Source organism: Equus caballus, chromosome 11, assembly GCF_041296265.1.
Source record: "Equus caballus isolate H_3958 breed thoroughbred chromosome 11, TB-T2T, whole genome shotgun sequence".
Classification (NCBI taxonomy): Eukaryota; Metazoa; Chordata; class Mammalia; order Perissodactyla; family Equidae; genus Equus; species Equus caballus.
This window is the reverse complement of record NC_091694.1, coordinates 26284848-26307511: the sequence shown is the minus strand read 5'-3', so window position 1 is coordinate 26307511 and position 22664 is coordinate 26284848. Positions and strand designations below refer to the sequence as shown.

The following is a 22664-nucleotide window of genomic DNA, read 5'->3' as shown; positions in this document are numbered from 1 at the left end:
CTCAGTGGTGTGCTGGAGACCCCTTGTGCACATCTCTTCCCATCTCCACATTCAGTGACATCATGTTGGTGGCTTGAAATTGGCCACGGAGGGAGCATTTACACCACGGAAATTGGCAAACACTACAGACACCACAAATCAGAACATTTTTTTCTTTTTTCTTTTTAAAGGTCTAGTTATTAAACCTTTATCAGCATGCCACTGCCTAGGCCACCTCCCATGTACAGGAAATGGTGTGCAATGGATGGATGGATGGATCGATGGATGGATGGATGGATGGGTAATTCACAAGTTCTTCGTTCCATGTACTGCCCCCTAGTGGATGGGCACACACATGGTCTCCCTCCATCAGATCATCAGGTCCCACTTCCTCCCCTTAAGTCATATTCTTGCTCCCTCCTCAGTGTTCTGTGTCCTCCTCACCAGGCCCTCTGGGCAAACCAGTCCTGCCAATTATCTAGCAGTGGTGGGTTAAGGGGTGGGGAAGCAAGAGAGTGCGGACAGCCTGGGACCTGCTTTGGGTAGAACGGGGATGATAAAATGGGGGCTTCTTCAACGTCTCGAGTCAAGACGTTGGTAGAGGAGGTCAGGAGTGGCACTGCCATCCCCAGCAGGGAAACTGAATGATGGGTAAGGTAGGTGACAGTGGGAGAGGATAGGCTGGAGAGGGCGGCAGCAACAGGGCTCCTCCCCCACGGAAGCACCAGCAACACCCTCCCCAGAGCCCCCAATCTGATCAATACCAGGATGGATGGACACAATCGCCTCATTAAGGGCATTGCAGGGGGACCAGGAGCCTTTGGCCATTGCCCCTCTCAGCATCTGCTGACACTCTCCCTTGCTGTCTCTCTCAGCTCTCTTCCTCAGCTGGCCCCACCTCTCTCCTCAGTCTGCGAGGCTCCCTCTAAGCCTGTCTCTGTCCTCATCTACATCTGGGGTTCCGTCTCTCTCTTCAGCTCCCAGTCTGTATCTCTCTGTCTCTGTCATCCCTACGTCTCTGTGCCTCCACCTGTCTCTGTCTCCTCCCCGTGAGACTCCATCTCCCCCTCTATATCTCTGTCCCACTTGTCTCTGTGTCTTTATATCTGCCTCCCTCCCTCCGGGTCTCCATCTTGCCCTCTGTGCCCCCATCTCCCTGTCTCTGTCTCCCTCTTTCTCTGTCTCTGTCTCCTCTGCTGTGTTTCCATCTCTCTCTCTCTGTCTCTGTCTCTCGGCCCAGCATCTCCTCACTCTCCTCCCCGCCCCCCCCCCCCCACCCAGCCTGCTCAGGCTCCAGGGCCCAGATGGCGGGACGTTCACGCCGCAGTGCCTGCAAGCACAGGGCCATGGCTGCTTCTGGGACGTCTCACCACCCCCAGACTCTGAGCCTGCCGGGCAGCAGTCAGTTATCCGTCCGGCCTGCTGGGGACTCCCACTCACCCCTATGGGGCCCTCGGCAACCAGGTATTGGGACAAACGCCTCCATGGAGCAGACATGGTGCTACCACTGAGTAGGGACTCCCTGCTGCTGAGGGCTTGGGGGGCCCATCCCTGACTTTCCTTAGGAATTTGGGCAAGGAGATGCTGCAGGCATCCTTGACTGATCGCTTTTACTTCCTCCCCAAGGGGCTGTTCTTCTTGACATCTACCTGAAAGCCCTCTTGCTGCGGCTTCATCTGCCCTCAGTTTCTGTGACTCAGCTTCTTCCCAGTGCAGTTAAGCCTCCACCAGCAGCATCAGCTGGGCAGAGATTGCTGGGCACGCCGTCCCCCAGGGGGAGGCGCTGAGGAGGTGCACCCTGGGGGAGGGGCATCTGACCAGGGCCAGATCTGAGGTGAGGGAGAGGAGGTTGACGTCAGGCTCAGGAGCTGGGGTAATGGGAGGTTAGGGGCTTTCATGACGGGTCCCTGCAGCAGAAAATGCTGCCCCTGCCAGCCCAGCGGAGCAGAGTGCCTCTCCCCGGGAGGCTGGCTGAGCGGGCTTGTGTACACACACCCACGCCCCATGCGCCTAGACACAACACGCCCACCACAGTGCCACACTCTGCACCTGCTGGCATTGTCACCCGTGTCCTGCCCCCCTGCACCTCACCTCCAGAGGGAGGGAACAGGGCATAGCTGGCTGTTCAGGCAAGAGGAACAGGCCACAACTTGGTACGATGGTGATGGGGGAGGGGCTGGGGCTGGGGTGTGCCTGGCCAGACGGGGCAGTCGGAGTAAGAGCTGAGTGCTCACAACATGGCAGAGAGAGAGTCAGCGCAGTGGGGGGCCGGAGCTTCAGATCCCCCAGAAAAGTGAACATTTCCCATCGCCTCCAGCCCCAGTGGATCTATGATCCCCAGCCTCGACCCAGACCCCCTCTCCCCTTCCCCTGGGCACCATTCGGCAGAGCCCAGGCCCCGCCCTGTGGTCACTCCCCCGACACACACCCGTGCAGGCGCCCCCTTCACACTCCAACCCCGACCCGCCTCTACCCCTGATTAGGGGGTTGGGGAGGTCCGTAGCCACGGTTCCATAGCAGGAAAAGTCAGGTTCTGGCGGCCCAGTCCCCTCCCCGAGCCCCAGGGAGGCGAGAACATAGACGAGAAGAGCACAGAAGGGCCTGTGGACTGCGGCACCTGCCTGCCGCCTCCCTTTTTCCAGGAATCAGCCAAGGGGGTGACCTGGAAGGCCAAACTGGGAGGAAGGGCTGCCTTCTGGAAAGAACCCTATGCTCCCACCCCTAGTCCGTGTAGGGGGTGGGAAGTCAGTGGGGTCCCCGAGGCCGCCCCTTCTGTCCTCACACAGCTCTGAGAGGGAGAATGCCTCCTGCCCATCAGCCCAGATCCCACAGCTTGCAGCCATTGGCCCCACAGAACGAGCCGCTCCTTCTTCCACACGACAGCCCTTCAAATATTTGGAGACAGCTTGCCAGTCCCTGCTGAGCCTCCTCTTCTCCTGACTAAACATCCTGCTTCTTAGAACGATTCCTCAAACACAATGGTTTCAAGTCCCCTCGCCATGCTGGGCCCTCTCATCCACCCAGCGCCGCCTCGCTCACAGCAAGGCTCCCAGAATGGAGGCCAGGAGCAGATGGCCTCCCGCCCGACCCCGATAGGCCTTGCTTCCACGCAGGCACAGCCACCAACCCTCCGCTCCTCCCTCCTACCGACCCGGCCTCCTTCTGCCTCTAGGCAATCCCACCCCTAATACTGAATCAGGTGAATGAATGCTGAAGGGCCTGGCACTGCGCTGGGGGATCCCCCGACACCTTCTCTCCCCACCATATCTCCTCCAAAGACCCCAATCTCTTCTAGTGATTTGTCCCTCCAAAGAGGCCTTACCCACATCTGATGTTCGGCACTCATTCAAATCCTTCAAAGACCTTCTCCTCTGAGAAGCCTTCCCAGATAGCATATGCCCAGCTCAGACCCTGTCCCTGCCCTGGGCAATCTCCATACTCAAAGACTGAGTGACATTCACTGGTTGTCACTCTCCAGAGTCCCCATGCACTGCTGCATCTCCTCGTGTCCTCCTCCCTGCCCTGCAGGCTGGCAGCATGAAGAGGAAATTGAACACAGGAGGAGGGAGGCAAGGAAGGGAGGGTCCCCAGCCCCCAGGACGGTGCCCGTGCCCACACCCTACCTGCTCGTGGTATTCGATGCCCATGCTGAGTGTGTTGACCAGGATAGCAATCATGATCCCCCGGCCAAAGTACTTGCTGTCCACAATCTTCCGGAAGGTGTCACAGATCAGCCTCCAGAAGGCCAGCACAGAGTTGGGCTCCACGTCCAGCCCCAGGTTCCGTCGCCGCCGGCTGTGGGGGTCCCGGAGGTCGCCATGCTGGGCTTCCTGTGTGAACTCATAAACCGCCTCGCTGTCTGAATCAGGCATCTCGTGGCCAGCGAGCTCCACCTCCCCTGCCCCAGCCCGGGCACAGTAGGGGCAGCTGTCGGGGCCACAGGCTCCACTGTCTGCCTTCAAGCAAGGGCTGGAGATCTTGCAAGAGCGTTGGCAGGTGCCTGGGACAGAAGGGGAGAGGTTAGAGGTTCCCGGGTTTCTTACTTGGGGTGGCCCTTCCCTCTGAGTGTGCATAAAACGAGTGGGGGAGTTGGGAGTTGCTACAATGAGGGGGTGCTAGGCACTTAGGGGCCAGGAGAGCTGAAGGCCCTGCACCGTGGGCAGTCCTGAGCACTAGACTGCCTCCAAATGCCCATAGCATCCCACTGACAGTCACCGCTGGTGTCCTACGGTTCAGACAGGTGGCCTTGATGTCCTCTGAGGTCCTGGGCAGCTCCTATGCCCTAGGAGCCTTCAGCAAGGAGCCTAGACTCTCTCACCTTCCCAGGGAAGCCAGCCCTGAATCAACACTCCTCTGAATAGCATTTTCCAAGGCATTCTTAAGATACACACCCACACGTGTGGTCGTGTACATACACCAGACACGTACATGTGCACTAGATACACAGTTACACACACACATACATGCACCGCCAGACACATGCGTATCACACAATGCATGTGTGCCAGGCACATGCACACATGGGCACTCATACACACCAGACAAGAGCACCAGTCCTGGGTGCATACACATGCACCTACATATACCAGACACGTGTGCACACATAGGCACGTGAACACCAGACGTGCACGTACACATGCACACATACACACTAGACACCTTCATGCACACATACACACATACCAGACTGCATAGTGACCTATCCCAAAACATCAACATCCATTTAAATCCAGCTTTGATCATAGAAGATGAGAGCTGAAAGGAACCTCAGAGACCACCCAGGGGAAGCATGGACTCGAAGGCACCAGGCTCAGGGCAACGTTTCCCCTTCTGACTGCACACAGGAGGGCGTCAGTAAGCACCCACTCACAGCAATGACGGTCCCAGCCCTGCCTCTCACACAGGAGGGGGCTGAAACGTGCGCGTGTGCCACTGGCTTGTGTCCCGTGGCAGAGTAGTGGAAGAGCTGGCACAAGAACCTTCACACTGCGTTCTGCGATGGCACCTTCCTGTCCCAGCCCACATTCCCACATAACATCCCACAAATATACCACTTCTCCCACGTGCCGCATCCTTCCTGAAACACAGGCCCTGGGCTGCGGCTACAGTGAGTCTGCCTGTGGAGGAGGGCCTGCCGCCCCGTCAGACTGGGGGCCGCCCACAGGCGGTGAGCAGCTCACTTCCCCTAAGATGCTGGGTCCCACTCACAGCCACTTGAGGACTTGCTGCTTCCCTCTGGGGAGGGGATGAAACTCCTGTTTACAGAGACCCCTTAGCATGGGACACAGAGCTGGCCACAGTCACCCACCATTTCCCCTCTGAGCCTGGCAGTATAGAGCATGGGCCTCAAAGTCAAATGGTCCTGAGTCCACCCTTCACAAACAGCACAACCTTGGGCAAGTCACGCAACCTCTCTGAGCCTCCTTTTTCTCATGAGTGAAATGGGGACAATAAGAAAGCTTATCACCTAAAGTGTTGAGAGGATCCAATGGGATTCTGCCTGCAAAGCACATGACAGGCATGCAGCAATAGGTCCACAACTGTTAGGCATTATTGCAAACAGCTGGAGCAGAACACGCAGCACAGCTCGTTACACGAGAGTTATTGTTATTATTACAATGTAGGGATTATGATTCCCATCTTAACAGATGAGAAAATTAGGGCTCATGGAAGTGATGTGACTGGTTGAAGGTCCCAAGGCTGCAACGGGAAGAATGGGAATCTGAGCCTCGTCCTTCTGACTCCAGACCACCAGTCTTCGGTGGGATACCACCCAGCTCCTGGGCGAGGGGCACCAACACGCCCTCACCCAGCGTTCTCACCTGTACTATGTGTCTCTAGCAGCTTGTGCATGGAGCTGTAGGGCCCAGGTGGGATGTTGAGGCTGGTGAGGGTAGGGGGTCCAGAGGTGGGGGCCACCTCCACTAGTGCCTTGTCCTTCAGCATCTCTGGTGGAGGACTGGTGTGCACAGTGGGGTATACCTTCCCACTGCCCACAGTCCTGCCTGATGCCTCAGATGGTGACCTGGGAGGGGGCGCCTGGCAGCGGACTGGCTCCAAGTGGCAGTCGGCATGGTAGAAGCTGTGCACAGATTCTGTGCCCCCTGGAGGGCCCCCAGAGAGGGCGGGTGTCGAGGGTGGTGGCAGCATGAGCCGACGGGACCCGTTGGCATCCCTGTCCTGGATCTCCGGGCTGGCCCGGGGGGCCCGAAGCGTCCCATTTCCCAGGTGATAGTGGTGGTGATGGTGGTGGTGGTGGTGCACCAAGTGGTGGACGGATGGGCGGCGGTGGGAGCGAGAGCAGCTGCCGCTGGGCTGGGGCTCTGGGCCCCCTCGGGGTGCCGGGCTGCTCAGCAGCCCAGCCCGCACGCCCGCTGCCCGGGAGACTTGGGCCAGCCTGCGGGCTGCTTTACGGAGGATGTACACCAGGTACTTGAGCAGCTCCTCATAGCAGCTGCCCGGCTCAGAGAAGCTGGCCAGGGTGCTGGCGTTGGACAGGAACCGCACGCGCTGCTCCCGCATCAGCTGGCTTTCCCGCTGCTTGGTCTCTGAGAACTGCGTGGCGATCACCACCAGGCACAGGTTGATCATGAAGAAGGAGCCCACCTGTTGGGGTGGGGACAGGAAGAGGAGATGTCCTGAAGAAAAGGGAATCACAATGCCAGCCACAGCGTACCAAGCACTTCCCACGTGCCAGGTGCCAGGCTCCATGATTGCCTAAGCCTGATCTCATTTTATTCTCAGCATCGTCTCAAAAGGTGACACTTTTGTTATCTCCATCCTACAGGTGAAAAAAATGGAGGCTCAGCGAGGTCAAGGAATTTGCCCAAGATCATTCAGATAATGCACAGCAAAGCTAAGACTTGAGCCAAGCTCTGTGGAATTCCAAGGCATTGCTATTGATCACGATGCTGTCCTGCAACTCTCTGCCGCTAAACACGCTCATCCTCGGAGAATCTGAGCACTCCGCCCCAATTCCCATTAGGAATAGAGAACGCTGTGGAAATGAATGCAATATTGGGGACGTGTGGTTTTCACATAGGATTCAATCTTTGAAATCTTGGTAAAAACATTGTTCACAAGACTCCTGCTGCTCGTCCCAATTCTAGCTGCGTGACCTTGAGTGAGACCCTTAACCTTGGGGCTTCAGTATCCTCATGACCATTGCCTTACCTGTATCCCTTTTCCCTGTTCCCTCCCCTCCCCCAGATGGGCTGAACCCTGAACCCATGCCTCAATTTCCCCAGGACTCTGGGATGGCCACTGCTGGACCAACAATCTAGAATGAAGGAAATGAATATTTATAGTGACAAAGCAGATTTTTTTTTTCTAGATTGTGTCCTAGTAATTATGATAATTAGCTTCACTAGTGTGATTTCAGAGAGCTGTTTGGAAAGATTTTTCAGGGGGTGTGTGGGCGGGTGGAAACCAGGCCCCTTACCTCCCTGTCTGCTTCCTTCCCCTGCCCCCAAGCCCACGGAGAGAAGCAGAGTGAAAAGACCACGTTTCTGCTTCCCCAAGCCACTGGCCCTGCCACCTGAGGTGACGGTGGGGGGATGGGGACAGGCCTCCAGCCCGGGCACTCTTCCACACCAGGGAAGCTTTCAAGGGCAGGAGAGGGTGGCCTCGAGGACTTGCTCTTTCTCAAGGCCTACCCTCTGACTGTCACTCACTAAGAGCTGCCTGAGTCTGTCTCCACCTCTCTCAGGAGCTTGTCCTAGGTCCTGCCTAGATCTTAATCTCTCTCCCTCGATAGCTGGTCCCCCTGTCTGGCTCTGCCACTGGCCTCTTGATGACACGGGGAAAAAGGCTGCACTTGGAATCGCTAGCCTGGGGTTGAGTTCTCAGCTCCAGTCACTTACGCAGCCCAGTGACCAAGCTCAGAGCTCTCGTTGAGGCGATGGGGCCACAGTCCCTGCACCTCACAGGGGACTATGACGATTAAGCAGACAGCAGATATTACAGCACACCTTAGCAGCAACGCCCCTCCCAGCAAGATTAATCCACAGCATGCAAAGCCCACGACGGGGTCAGACAAATGAGGAAACGTCAGTTTCCTCATCTGCAAGTGGAGACCGTAAGAGGATCGTGGTGGAGATTAAATGCACCTGCACATAGAAAGTGCTTAGAGCAGGGACTGTGCATAGTAAGTGCTCGATAAATACCAGCTATAAGTAGTAACAATTACATTATTAACTACGAATGGTAGTGATTAAAACGATTAAATATTGCTACTTTTGCCTCTGCCTTCTGCCCTCGTAAAGTCTTGGAACTTCTGAGCTGGAAGGAACAAAAGATCAGGCAGTTTCTCAACACCGAATGACAGGAATTTGGGGTGAAACAATTCTACAATTCTTTGTTGGCAGGACTGTCATTTCAGGATGTTTATCATCTCCCCTCTGCCCCCCAACAAAATGCCAACAGTCCTGGTGAAAAACAGGACCACCCTTTGCCCTTTCCAAATGCCCTCTGGGAGAGGCAGCATCACCTTGGGTTGAGAATCATCCATTTTACTGATGAAGAAATGGATGCCCAGGGTTGGGGCTGGATGGGGTTGTAAGCGGCGGTAAGTGACAGTCAGACCTTGACCTTGGATTCCCTCCTGACTCGTCACAACAGGTGCCCTCTCTGCCTGCATCTCTCCGGGACTTGTCCTGAGACCAGGTAAGCCTTCCCCTCTCTGATTGCCCCACCTGTTTCCCCAGGATCCCCCATCCCCACGGGGGCCTGAGGAGTCACTCACGATGATGAGAAGGATGAAGTAGATGAAGTTGTAGAAGGAATGAGCATCCATCACGAAGTACATGATGTCGACCCAGCCCTCCAGCGTGATGACCTGGGGGGGTTGCAGAGGGGCAGGCTGACTCTGGGCCTCCTAGAGCCTCCTGCAGCCTCCTCCAGAAGCCCAGAACCCCCTCCCAACCCCGAGAATGACCGCTCCAAGCCTGGACTGTGTCCTGGCGCCTGCGTTCTGGAGAATCTCCCAGCGCCCAGGCTGCCCCACCTGGAAGATGGCGATCCAGGCATAGCCGATGTTGTCGAAGTTGATGGCACCCTTGAAGGGGTTGTGCTCCCCTGCGGAGCAGTTGGTGTAGTACTGGTTCCAGTTGACACAGGTGGTGTTGCTGGAGCTGTTGTAGGCCTCGTAGTCCAGGCCGCAGGGCGGGCCGCCGCCGCCCTCCCCGCGCAGCGTGGGCACGCTTCGGCAGGAGCGCATGCCATTCTCGCGCGGCTGGGAGCAGATGAAGGGGTTCTCGTCCTCATTCTCCGTCTGGTAATAGCGCTCCAGGTCCACGCTCAGCGGGCTGCGGAGGGGACAGGGATGAGGTGGGAGCAGGGTTCTCCTGGGCGAGGGCCCGGGAACGGAGAGCTGGGTCAGTGCACTGAGGCATGCAGGATGACAGGGCAGGGGGCAGAGTTGGGGACAAGCACCGGGCAGGGGCAGAAACATGTGGGTGTGCATGGGGGGTGCCGGGAACATGAGGACTGAACGTGAAGCTGCAGAGTCAGGATGTTAGAAGCTTACATCCCAGAGCAGTGGCTTTACAACGTGCCTGCACATTAGGCTCACTGAGGGGCTTTTCAAAATCCCCGTGCCCAGGCTAAACCCCACACCAATGAAATCAGAATCTGTGGGGGTGGGACCAAGGCCTCAGTACATTTTTAAACTCCCCAATAACTCCAATATGTAGCCAAATTTGACAACCAGACAGGTCACCAGTGTGAGAACAGATATGTCAATACCAATGGGGACTGAGGGAGGTCCCAGCCCCACAACCACTCCCAGGTCACACCCCACCCCGGGCACCACTCACAGGGTGAAATTCTCGGGCAGGAAGCATCGGTTACGAAGCAGCCCTGCCCACAGCTGGACGCCGACGATGCCGAAGATGAAGAAGACGAAGAAGCAGAGCAGCAGGACGTTGCCCAGCATGGGCAGCGTGTCCAGCAGCAGCGTGACAAGGATGCGCATGCCTGTGGGGTCAGAAGCCACGCTGGGGGCGCCAGGCTGGCCGGGCTGGGCTGGCTGCCATGGGCCTGGCAGCACTCCCAGAGGGGGCCCACAGGGCCTCTGAGGCTGAGACGGCCTGGCTCAAGCTGGAGGGGAGACCGACAGACACCCCTAACTCTGTGGGCAGCCCTTGCAGCCCCTAACCCCTACCCATGAGCCCTCTCGGCCCGCCCATGTTAATCAGTGCTCAGGACCACCAAGGATGAGTCAGAGTAACTGCGGCTTCCACTCTCCTGCACTGCATCCCTCCTAACTCTCCCAACATCATCATGGGTGCAGATTTCTCCCCCAATTTACAGACGAAGATCGAGTTTCAGAGAACTGACGTGACTTGTCCAGTATCACAGAGCTGCTAAATGTAGGTGCCAGGACTTTCTGCTTCCGAATCCCACTCTGCAACACACACACACACACACACACACACACACACACACACACGCACTCCCCTCCAACTTCCTTCTCTCACCAGACACAGTCACCTGACCTTTTTAAATGATCACCATCACAGTCGTTGGGGAAACTGAGGCAGAGAACCCAGGAGGGACGTTAGCAGGCAGGAGTCTCACTTTGGGAGCCAGCCCCTCAGCAGAGGCCTAGATGCCCTGCACTTTACTATGGTTCTGAGCCCCCTGCCCCGAGTCTTTTCTCTGCTTGGTCCAGATCCCCACATCAGGGCCTGAGGAGACTCAGGCTGACATCTCCAGTGGCCATCAATTAACAACCCCCTCCATAGGTTGAGCCACCACAACCCCGCCCCGACAAGCCCTCTTACAGATACTGCCCTCCCTCCCTACTCCAGGTCTAAGACCCAACCAGCGTTTGAACCAGCCCCCAGGCAACCAAGCCCTTGTCAAGCACACAGACCTCCAATGGCTAGTTTCTACCCCCAAAGTGCCGCTCACGGCCCCCCTACCCCCTCCAGGGAAAAAGCTTCTAAGCAGCAGCTAATTAACCCTCTTGGTGACTGCCGCTGCCCGGCCTCTGCCCCTCCCAGCCCAGTCTTCTCACTCAGTCCCTCTCCCCCTCCTGCAGCCCCATCCCCCTTCAGCTCCTCTGTGCTCCAACTGAGATCAATTCCTCAGGGTTTGCATTAAGGGAATTACACCGGTGGTTAGACAGAAGCCTATAAATCTGCCAGCCGTCACCTGGGGCGGGAGAGGAGGCACAGGCATACCCCTCGTCTAGAGCTCCTGTTAACACCAAAACACCCCAACGCCTGAAGGATGCACCGAGCAGCTCGCCCACCCAGAGGCAGCTGTATCTCACCCAGAGACACACACACACAGACACACACATGCACATACACACACACACACACAGACACACACACACACACACACACACAACAAAGGGGGCTGCTGCTTCATCAGGCGCAGAGCCCCAGAAACATGCCCCCCCCCCCACTCCTGGGACTGCAGCAGGGACCATCTGCAGCTTGTGTAGGTTGGGGAGTTGCAAAGGGGGCCTGAGTAAGGGTGGGGGGGCAGGATGTCGGGGGAGCTAGAGCTGCCAAAGCTGCGCTGGCTCGGGAAACCAATGCGGTTTAATTTAGATAATGGTCCCGGCAGTCAGTTGCTGCAACGGGTTGGAAGGGGGTGGGTGGGAAGGAGGAAGGGGACATGGGCAGGAGGGTGAGGCACAGAGTGGCCTTGTCTTGGGAGAAGTCATGCTCGGGTGGCCAGTGTGGTCTCACCAGGGAGAATCAGACTGTGTAGGAGGCTGTTCTGGCTAGAAAAGGCCATCACACTTTGCACCCACTCCTCCGGGCCCGCCAGCCTCTCCACCCCATTCCCACTCAGCCCTATTTCACTGGAGGGAAGGGGTCATCTGAGACATTTCTGACACTCTGACCCCAAATCAGGCAAAATGAGGGGGAAGGGTCTTTCCAGGCAACTTTCACAGTGCCACAGCCAGGTGTGGGGGCTCCATTTGGCCCATGACCCCCAACTTGAGCCCACTCAGCCCTTCTTTGATGGGGTCTGCCTCAGAGTGCCAGGCCCTGATGTGGCCTGTAAGTGGTCACAAGGTAGGGGTAGGGTCTGAGATTTCCATATTTCTTCTTGGGGCTCTCCACCCAGGGGCTGAGGGCCAAGGGGTCACTCACTGGGCACCCGGTTAATGGCCCTGAGCGGTCGCAGCACACGGACTGTCCTGACAGCTGAGAAGCTGACGTTCTGCAGGTCCAGCGAATACTCCAGCATCCTGCAGGGAGGGGCCCAAAGGGAGGCCCTTTGAGTCTGAGGCCGCCGTCGGTGGGGGGGGGGGTCAAAAGAGGTCAATGAGGAATCCTGCTGTGGTGGGGCAGTACCACCTCTGACTCCTCCCCCTCCTCCACCAAGGAACCCCGAAAAGCCGGCTCTCTGCCTGTGGGCAAGGCCACCCCCAAGCCAAGGACAGACTCCTCATCAGAGAACAAACGGAGGAGGGTGTGGATGGAGGGGCCGTGGAATCCAGAGAAGTCCAGACTCAGCGCTACAGACAGGGCAGCCTCGGAGCCTTAGCGGACAGCCAGGGAGAAAGTGGTGCTGTAAGTGGGCTGAGCTGGGGGTTGGGGCCGAGAACCCTGGCCCTGGGGAAAGGACTGATCTGATCCACTGCTCTCCCACCCCCAGCCCAGGCCCTCACCCTGCAATGACGATGAAAAAGTCAAGCCGGTTCCAAGTGTCTCCCAGGTAACACTTTTTCCCAAAGATGCCTAAGGCCACCATCTTCACCACCATCTCCACGGCGAAGAAGGCAAAGATGAAGTCATCAAAGGCCTGATGTGGGGACGAGAGTCTGCTGAAACTGAGAAGCAGGTGGGGGAACACCCCCACCCCCATCCCCACCAGTGGGGTCAGGGCCTCTTGCAGAGAAGGTGTCAGGATTATTAAGATCAGGAGCAGCCCCCTCCCCCACCACACACACTCACCTGCAGGATCCGGCAGCGCTGGGAGTCACAGGCGATGTCCTCGCACGGCCGGAACATGCCCAGGGTCACACAGTTGAGAAGGATGACCAACATGCTGATGCGCTCGAACCAGGTATCCAGGAGGTTAAGGAAACAGCTGGCCAGCCCCGGAGCCGAGCCCGTGCCCTCCCAGCCCACCCTAGCACCTCCTGCTTCTTGACCTCCCAACCCCATCAGAGACGCAACCAGTCGTGATGGGAAGGCCCTGGCCTACACATCAGACCAGTCCCCAGGTCCAGTCCCATTTTGGTCCTCTCACCTCTCTGGACTCTGCTTCCTCATCTGTAAATCAGGAAAAGCCACAAATACCCTGACTATTTGCACAAGCCATTTGGGGGATAAAATCGATCGTGCTTGTGGAAATGCCAGACACTGAGAATTTGCTGCTGAAGCTGAATCCTATTCTCCCTACCTCACAGGGAAGATGTGAGAAGCAAATGAGATAATGTATGTGGATGTGTGACACAAACCTCAAGTCGGATTATGCCTGCCTTACAGTTTACCAAGCACGTTCGCACCATGCCACACTTGATGCTCACAACAGCCCCGTGAAGTATCCGGGGTAGATCATTTTCTTCCCCAGAACCTGAGGAAACTGAGGCCCAGAGAGTCAAAGACATGTGCTGAAGGTCACAGGACAAGCCAGGATGAGATGGAGGTTTCCAAGCTCCTGATCTGGGATAGCTGCTTCCACAGCGCTCAGGCATGCCGCGAAGGGGCTGTCACACCCATGCTGGCACCAGACAGACAGGCAGAGGCAGACAAGGGGGCCCGCAGCTGTAGTGCCCCTTCACCACAGCACCAGAGCCAGAGGCTGCCTCTCCCACCACCAGCCCCCTGGCCTCTCAAAGCCCTCGGATGGCCTCTAGACTCATTCGCACATTTAAATAATGAGGACCCACTACACACCAGGCCCCGTGCTAGGCATCAGCCCCCAGCCCGTGCAGAATGGACAGTATCCTGTATAAACAGACTATGCCGCCATCGCATCTTCTCACGGCTTCTAGCAAAACCCTAGCCCAGACCAACTAAAACGGACTCTGTTCTGCAGCAAGGGGGAGAGAGGCATCCTTCTAAACCCTGAGTCTTTCCACATAGCGGATTTTATTAAGGGGCTCACTTCCAGCCCATGTGCAGGAGAATATACAAAATGACCTGCACACCTTAGAAGGTTCTGCGCACCAGACTCACAGATAAGTGCAAGCACCCTATTTTTCTCAAGGAAAATGGGAGGAGTGGAGAAGAGCAGAGACTAGAAACAAGCAGAGAGTGTGAGACTGGAGAAAAGAGTAGGCCTCGGGGATGGAGGTGGGGAGGGAGTCATGGCAGCCCACGGCCCGGCCCACCAAGCCAGACTCAGTGGAGTGGAGAGGGCCTGAGCAGACGGACTCTTGCTGCCATAACCCCACTTCTGGAGTGAGAGGGCTTTGGCCAGGAACCCAAGGACTTTCCTCCTGGCTGGTCCCAGCCATACTCCATCTCTGTCTGGAACCTCAGACCATGCCCCTCCCCAGGAGCCCACAACTCCTCGATCCCCTCACAGCCCTCGGACCCCCTCCTCTGTCACTCAGGTCCTTCTCCCTCAGACTCACATCCCTTCCCGCTGACAGGTACTCCAATACCCCAAGGTACTGCAATTTCCCTAATCTCCACCTCCTCACAAGAATAAGAGTAAAAAAATACAATAACATAGTTCCAGGTTTTTGGGGTAAGTAGATGGAAGGGGAAATAAAAAGAAGGCTCTGTTTCCATGGAGCTGTTTTCCTGGTGGAGCTGGAGCCCAATGGATCTCTCCCCAGAATAGGGGTCAGCCAGGGGTCAGCCTGAAAAAAGGGGGACAGGGAGAGAGCTCCCTTGGGGCAATCATCTGGAAAGGAAAGGACACAATTACCCTCAAGAACTGGCCTGCTTTCCCCAAGCTCACCCCCTCCTCTCCTCTGCAGGGAAGGGACCCATATGTGCAGATATCTCTACACGGGGGAGTGGGTAGCTCTGGGAAGTGGGGCTCCTGGGATGCCTGTTTGGACCCCTCTAATAGCTGTGCTCCTACCATGGCTCTGTGCATTTGTCTCCTCTCCCTTGCTGAGACAGGGGCACTCTCTTACATCTTTATATCCCCTACAAAGCTTAGAGTAGTGCCTGGCATGTAGCAGATGATCAATACAATACAATGAATGAGTGAATGAGTGAATCAATCAGTCAATCTCCCTTCCTAGAAGCCAGATGTATCTCCCCATTCATGTTTTCCTGCCTTGTTTGCCTCAGTAGCAATGAACTGATGATAACAACGGGGGGGGGGGGGGGGGGTGGGAGGGGCAGAAGCGACACCGGAGATGAGCTGTCCCTCCTTCTGTCTCTCCTTCTGTCCCCACCTTCGACATGCTGACACTGGGGCCTCTCATAGCCAGAGTCTGCCTCCAAATAACCCCACCTCCAGCTCTTCACCACTGAAGTCCCTTCTCGAGGGCCCCCTTTGCAATTCACCTTACTCCCACGTACATTCTGCCCGCTCTCTACCACTCTCCTTTCTCTACAGGTAAACATAAAAGGACAGGTCATATACTGCTGGTGGGAATGAAAACTGGTGCAGCCACTATGGAAAACAGTATGGAGATGTCTCAAAAAATTAAAAATAGAAATATCATATGACCCAGACATCCCACTACTGGGTATCTATCCAAAGAACCTGAAATCAGCAATTCAAAGAGACCCATGCACCTCTATGTTCATTGCAGCATTATTCACAATAGCCAAGACGTGGAAGCAATACAAGTGCCCATCCACCGGTGACTGGATAAGGAAGATATGGTATATATACACAATGGAATACTACTCAGCCATAACAAAGCATAAAATCGTCCCATTCACAACAACATGGATGGACCTTGACAGTATTATGTTATAAGGGAAATAAGCCAGATAGAGAAAGACAATCTCTGTATGACTCCACTCATATGTGGAAAATACAAAAACGTGGACAAAGAGAACAGATTAGTGGTTACCAGGGGAAAGGAGGGGGTGGGCACAAAGAGTGAAGTGGTGTGCCTACAATAAGACTGACAAATAATAATGTACAACTGAAATTTCACAGGGTTGTAAACTATCATAACCTCAATAAAAAATAAAATAGAAAAAAAAACATAAAAAGACAGGGAATACACCAAGGCACAGGAAAACTTGGACAATCTGAATCAAGGAATAATTAGCAGGGTGAGGGGGTCCTTCACCCTTCTCAGAGGAGGGCTCGTTTCCTTGGGAACATGGCCGTATGTCACTGTGTGATGTTCCTCTGTTGCCATAACAACGGGAGGATATGTCACCAGGTGGTGGGGATTTGTTGCCATGGTAATTAAAGGGACCCCTCACACATGAACTCCCCTTACCCAGGCTGCTGTCTTGTCCTCATGCAGGGAAGGGGAAGTAGGGAGACCCACAGGTTATCAGGTTGAAGGGAAACCATGTGACAAATCCCCATGGCAACCAAAGGAACGGGGGACACTGGTTGCCATAGTGACTATGAGAGACCTGTGCAGTCATATGTCTACTGTTGCTATGGTGACTGTCCGGGCTGGAGTGGATCCCAAAGGGGGAGGTGGGTAGGAGAGGGGAGGATCTTTCTTCTCCCCACAACCCACCATCAAAAGCAGACAAAAAGGAAATGGCAGGGCAAGGAGCCCCACTGCCATCCCTCCGCCTCTTCTCCCTCTAGGAGAGAGAACTAGAGCATGTTATCTGCACAACTGAGTCCTCTCTGTGGGGCTTATCTAGAGCCCTTGCCTCGCCTGGCAGCAAGGGACAGGGAGGTGTGGAGAGGAGGGAGGAGGGCTGGGGTGCCTCCAGGGGCATGGGGGCTTGGGGCAGGGCGTGACTGAGAAGGGAAGCAGGCCCTCCGGCTGCCCCATTCCCCTCTGGAAGCCTGGAAATCTGGTACTGAGGAGTGCTGAGGAGGAAACCGGCCTGGACCCAGGAATCCTAGCCTCCTAGTATGCGTTAGGAAGGTGGGGTCCTTGTCTCCCCCCCTCCCCCGCCAAGAGAGGCTGGTGCCTATGGGATATGGGATTCAGCATTCCCGGGGTGGGGAGGGATATAGGGCTCAGCAGCGAGGCTCCTGCTAGGAAGGCTGAAAGGGGGATTCCCCCAGCCAAGCCCCCACTCCTACAGCCCGTTTCCCAGTGGGCTCCCTGCCGCCCGCTCCAGTGTGTGGGTGTGTGGGGAGAGAGGCTTCCAGCTGAACCAAAAACTGAAGCCCGAAGAAAGGCAGCCGGCCCCACCCAGAGACAGAGACGTGAGACACAGAGACACAAGAGAGCCAGCCCATTGGAATCTTTGGGAGAGGAAATAGGCCAGAAATCTGATTCAAATGTCTGTGACTCTGTGTGTGTGTGTGTGTGTGTGTGTGTGCGCGCGCGCGCGCGCGCATGTCTGCGTGTGTGAGCAGTTGTGTCTGTCGCCATCCTGGCTGAGGAAGGCAGGGCGGGGTGAGGGCTGGGGCGGGAGCAGGCGCGGGGTGAGGTGGGGCTCTGTGGTGGGGATAATCCCAGGAATGGCTCCAACTGGCACTGTGGGCGATGGGGAGTCCCCCAACAGTTCGGTGGAGCAGAGTGGGTGTGTGACCCAGAAGGAAGGTGAGCCTGGGACAGAAAGGGTGCCAGGGGGTGCTCTGGCCCCACCAAGTCCTATTCAATTCCTCAGCCCCTGACCTTCTCCCCAGACCCCCTCTGCAGAGCCTTGGGCTTAAAATGAGAAGAGGGAATTGGTGAGGACACAGGAAGAACAAACCCCCCCATTTCCTCTGAGGACCAAAATGGAGAATTCTCCCTAGGTAAGAGAAACAGGCAAACTTGGGGCACTGGGACAGTGGCAAGGAAAGCTCCAGAAATTCCCGGTGCCCCCTCCCCTCCAGACACACACACTCAGACACACACAGTGACGCAGTCACACACTCACACTCACTTCTGGAAGCCATTAGGGCTCCTGCCGTTCGGGCCTCCCCCTTCTCCTCCCCCCACTCCTGGCAGGCTCCCCTCTCCCCCTCTGGCCCCCCCTCCCACTCCCCCTCTCGGCATCCCAAATGCCAGCCTGTGATTTCCAAATGAGAAAAAGCTGTGCTGGGCTCTGAGCTTGGAGAAACTCCTACACAAACTTCCAGATGTGACACAACAGCCGGAGAGGGAATGCTCAGGATCTCCTTCCCGGGAGGGGAAACGCACTCCCTCACACTTGAAGAAATACACGCTGGAAAACCCAACACGCTTCTCTATAACCTAGGAGGAGGGGGCCTTTCTGACAATGAACTGACTGTCCACGAGTATCCCTGGTCTCTCCAAGACTAAAACATGCACTTCTGAGCCCCTCTTCCTTTTTTTCCTTTGGCTGCACTCCCTCCCTCCCCCACCCCCAACACACACACACACACACACACACACACACACACACACCACTTCCTACCTGGGTCTGGATCTCCTCTCTAGGAAACTTGGCCTCTTAAAGAGGCTAAGAGAGGAGAGGGCTGAGAAGAAGACCAAGAAGAGTCTAACTGGCTTCAGTGCGTTGGGGGGAGGTGTCCTTAGGTCCCGCAGGCTCGGAGGTGCAGAGAGGAACCTTGTGGAGCCAAGGGAAGCCTCACAGATACCAAAAAGAGAGAAGAGAAAGACGGAGGCCCAGGAGTCAGTGCACAGCCCCTCTGGCAGTGAAAATACAGGTTTCCCTTGACACTTGGGGGTAACGGGAGTGATGAGGGGCACAGCTTAGGCGGCCTCCTTGCCAAGAAACTGTCCTCAGCCACCCCAGGCTTTGCACCTTGTCCAGCCCTAGGATGCCAGTGCCCCACACGGCAGACTCCCACGCCTCAGACATAAGCCTATCCCTCACCCCCAAGATGAGCACTAGGCTCCCACCTCTCTTCATTCCAACCCTCTCCACGACCCCTCAAGGAAGAAATTGGCCCTGAGATCATCCCCTAGCACCTGACATAGAGCAGGTGGGGAGATGCTAGCCAAGAGGTCTGGGGTTTTTGGAGGGGGAGGGAAAAGGGAGAGAAGATCTCTCCACCTCCCCTGGACCCCTGCAAAGGAGAGGATGGGCCTGGTGCCTTTTCCCCTTTATGGAGAGGGTGGTTGGTTAGGGGCAAAGAGAAGGGATGCCCAGAGCCCACCTTTCTCAGAGATATTTGTTCTCCATCTCTGCCATGCAGAAAGGGGCCCAGGGGTAGGGGACCGGGGAGGGGGGGAATTAGAGGCCAAGATGTGCCTATTCAGCAGGTCAACAAACCTCTGAGTACCGCCTCCCCTTTCTGCAGCTCAGAGAGAAAGGAAGAAGGGGCAAGGGATGGAGAGGGGGTGTCATGAGGGGAACGTCTTAAAGACCCACAGGGTGTAGAGGATGGGGGTTGGGGGGACCCAAGCTCACATCCCTGCTTTGCGCACTAGAGGCAGCAGAGCTGCAGAGAGTGAGGGCGGCACCAAGCCTCCCCCCTTCCCCAAAGCAGCGTCCCAGTTGGGTTCTCAGGGGTTACAAGGGAGACCTAAGGGTTCCCATCCTGGGTCCAAAAGAGCCCCTGAGCTGGGAAGAAGGAGCCAGGAGAAGCTGTCAAGACCTAGGATGGCAGCGCACCCCCCTTGCCTTCTGGCGGTAGCGGGACCCACCCGGGAGCCTGGAGCCCAGCATCAGTCAAGCAGTGCTTTGTGCTAGAGGCTGAGGGGGAGAGGCCCTGGGGATGAGGGGGCTGGGGTCACCCATACCACTTCAGACAGAGCAGAGGATCTCTCTCCCTGGAATGTGGGGCTTGCCTTCCACAAACCCATCTGAGGAGTAGACACTGGGGTGGTGGACCAGAGTCTTCCTTAGCGAACAGGCTCAGTCTCCCTGTGCCCCCAATACTTTCTTGGAGGGCTACCGTCTCCCATACCTGCTCTGTGCTCAGGTGGGAACACTCTTTATTTGCGAAACGGGATGGGTAACTTGGACCAGCTTAATCCCATCCCCCACTTGCCAAAGCTCTCACCACAGTCTTTCCCTCCACAAGAAAAAAATCTAGCACAAAACTCCCCAACCCAACCTCAAGCACCCGCATTGAAGAAGGAATTGGAGAGAAGGGAGGCACTCTGGGTATTGGGCTCCAACTGGAAGGGTCTCTGTCCCAGCTCTGGGGGCAGACAGCTTCTCCTCCGCCACATCTTGTTCTCATTCTGCACCCCTGACATCAGCCGCCGCCGGAATCTCCTTGTTGTGCCTCCAACCCGCGGGGTGGGGGCCGGGGGTGGTGGTTAGGACCTGGTCCCCGCCCCCCAACATTTCCCTCTGGGTCAGTAAAAACCTCAGCCTCGAGGACCAGGTCAGGGGAGGGGGTTGGGTGGGGATCAGACCCTGGAATCCACCGCAAACTTTGGAGCAGGGGCAAGAGGGAAACCCAGGAGATTGCGGTCCCCCCTCCCCCGTCCCCGCAGCTTCCTCCACACCCCACCCCCCAAACTCGGAAACCAAACCTAGCTCGCTAACCGGCGGCAGGCGGAGTAGAGCTCCCAGGCTCCCGAAGCTTCCCACATCTGGAGGATGACGACCCTCCCCTGCCCACATCTGGAGAGCATCCAGCTGCCAACCAGCGGGGCACGTCTCCTCTCTTTTCCTGGCCTGGATCCCAGCCCCCCCAGCGAGGACTGAGGTGTGTGTACCGAGGTGGGGCTCGCCTGGGGTATCGGCCAAACCTGCTCGCGTCTCTGCTCCCACTCCGAAGCCCCCCTCCATTCCTTAGTAGCTCCCTTCTCCTCTGCCTACCTTCCAGGCTCACTTCTCCCACTCACCTGGCTTTTGGTCCCCTCCGGTGGCTCGGCCCGCCCCCCTGCGGACCCCCCAGCCCGGCCGTCGTACCCCGGAGGATATGGGTTACAGACCGTGCGGAGACACCAGCTCCGCGGGCGGCTGTCCTGGCTCAAGTAGAAGAAAACCACCGGGGCCAGCGCCGGGTACGGCAGCCCCTCCGCCTCGGAGTCCGCGCTGCCCGGGTCCTTTTCCGCCGACCCCGGCCCCGGCCGGCCCCCGGCCCCCGACAGGTCGTTGAGCCGCATGAAGCTCCGGGGCTGTCCTGACTCCTCGGCGCCCGCTCCATCCTCCTCCTCGTCCATCCTCTGGCCAGCCGGGGCCCCGGGCGGTCTCGAGAGGGGCGAGCGGCGCCCCTCAGAGGAGGTGTCCTCACGCAAGCGGGGGGCCCCGGCGGGGGCGCATTTGGGGGGCTCTAGGGCTCAGGCTGAGCCCCCGGGAGGGCCAGTTCAGCCCAGCTCCCCCTGCCCGCAGGGGCATGCTGCCCGCGGGGCGCCGGGTCGCAGGGAAGCCCCGCCCGGCGCGAGTCCCGCTCCCCCAGGGCCCCTGGGGCCCCCCGGGCCAGCCGGCCGGCTCCCCCTCACTTTGTTCCGGCTTCTTCGATTCGCGCCCAGGCTCCGGTCGCCCGATTCGGCGCTACCCTTCGGCGAAGCGGCCCCGAGAAGGGGAGAGAGAAGGGGGCGGAGGGCGGGGGGGTCCGGGGAGGGGCGCCCCCTCTTCCCGCGGCGCAGCTGGAGCAGGATCTAAGGGGTCAGCATCGTCCCGGCTCCGAGCCAGCGGCGGCGGGGGGAGGGGAGGAGGGATCTCTTTGGGGGTGGGTTTGGAGGGGTGGGGGGCGGCTCCTTCCTCCGCCCCTCGGCGGGCTCACGGTCCAGGAGGGGCGGGGAGACGGTGGGGGGCCGTCCCGGGCGAGGGTGGAGGCGGAGATGCCGCCGCCGCAGCCGCCGCGGTGGCTGCCGCTGCCGTAGCTGTCGCCGGCGCCACTGCCTCCTCCTCCGGCCGAGACGCGGAGCGAGCAAGCGAAAGCGGCGGCGAGGAGCCCGGCGCACACCACAGCTGGATCCCTCACTCCAACTTCAAGCCTCGGCCCCGCCTCTCCCCAGCCAGCCTCGCAGCCAATCGCCGCACGCCGCCGGTCCCGAGCCGCGCGCCCATTGGCCAGCCGCCGTGGCAGTGAGGGCGGGGCGCCCGCGGAAAGAACCACAGCTGGAATCCTATTCCCACCCCAAAGCCCGGGACCGCCCCTCTCCCCTCCCCTTGCCCCTGGGTCCACTCCCGAAGGCCGGAGCCAATTAGAAGGCTACCCAGACCGAACCCACTTTCCTATTGGCCGCTGGGGTCTCTGGGACTCCCCTGGAGGGAGCCGGAATCAGAGAATTCGCCGCGAGGTCCTGGGATAGCGCCGCCGGCCCCCGGCATCCTTTGTCCACGACCCCTGAATTGGACCACAGCCGGAAGGCGGGGCTCAGCTCTGGGCGGGCCTGGAGAAGAAGGGAGGAGGGCAGCTGGGGTGTGGGGTGTGACCAGGGTCCCAGAGAGGAATCCTGGGTCTCCACCTGGTTAATCACTCACTGGAGTTGAGCCTGGGAGCGGAACTGAGGAAGGAGAGGAGCGGAGCAAGATGTCCCGGGGGTAGGGCTTCACGCAGGAGAGACATGGTCTTGGGGAAACAGGCCGAGCCAAGGAAAAGCTGGGGCACGCAAGGTCTGGGCGTGGCCTCCACCAACCTCTGGGGCTTGTTGGTCCTCCTCCCAGGTCCACTTCTGCGACTTTGACCCTGACCTCCTAACCCTAACCCGCTGACCCTGACCTCACGTTGACATTCCTGAGTTTCATCCCCTCTGCCCCTAGGGATCCTTTGGAGGGTGTGGATCCAGCGCAGGGGGCTTCGCGCTTGAGCACGTGGCC

General features: G+C 57.8%; 1 protein-coding gene across 15 annotated transcripts in view; it reads right to left on the bottom strand.

Moving 5' to 3' along the window:
* The window catches only part of CACNA1G (calcium voltage-gated channel subunit alpha1 G), a 63168-nt gene extending 41925 nt beyond the window's left edge, over nt 1-21243 (bottom strand). For 13 of the 15 annotated variants that reach the window (XM_023652725.2, XM_023652731.2, XM_023652737.2 and 10 more), the window contains exons 1-9: nt 20820-21206; nt 12903-13014; nt 12617-12750; nt 12096-12193; nt 9795-9954; nt 8984-9284; nt 8723-8815; nt 5802-6585; nt 3603-3979 (exon numbers count right to left, since the gene is read on the bottom strand). In XM_023652725.2, the coding sequence (XP_023508493.2) occupies nt 3603-3979; nt 5802-6585; nt 8723-8815; nt 8984-9284; nt 9795-9954; nt 12096-12193; nt 12617-12750; nt 12903-13014; nt 20820-21061 (2301 nt within the window). In that variant the 5' untranslated portion in view covers nt 21062-21206. Of the gene's footprint in view, nt 1-3602; nt 3980-5801; nt 6586-8722; nt 8816-8983; nt 9285-9794; nt 9955-12095; nt 12229-12616; nt 12752-12902; nt 13015-20819 lie in introns of those variants that run through there. The other 2 variants (XM_023652741.2, XM_070226300.1) reach the window with 2 other exon arrangements.
* Nucleotides 21244-22664: the final 1421 nt, after the last annotated feature.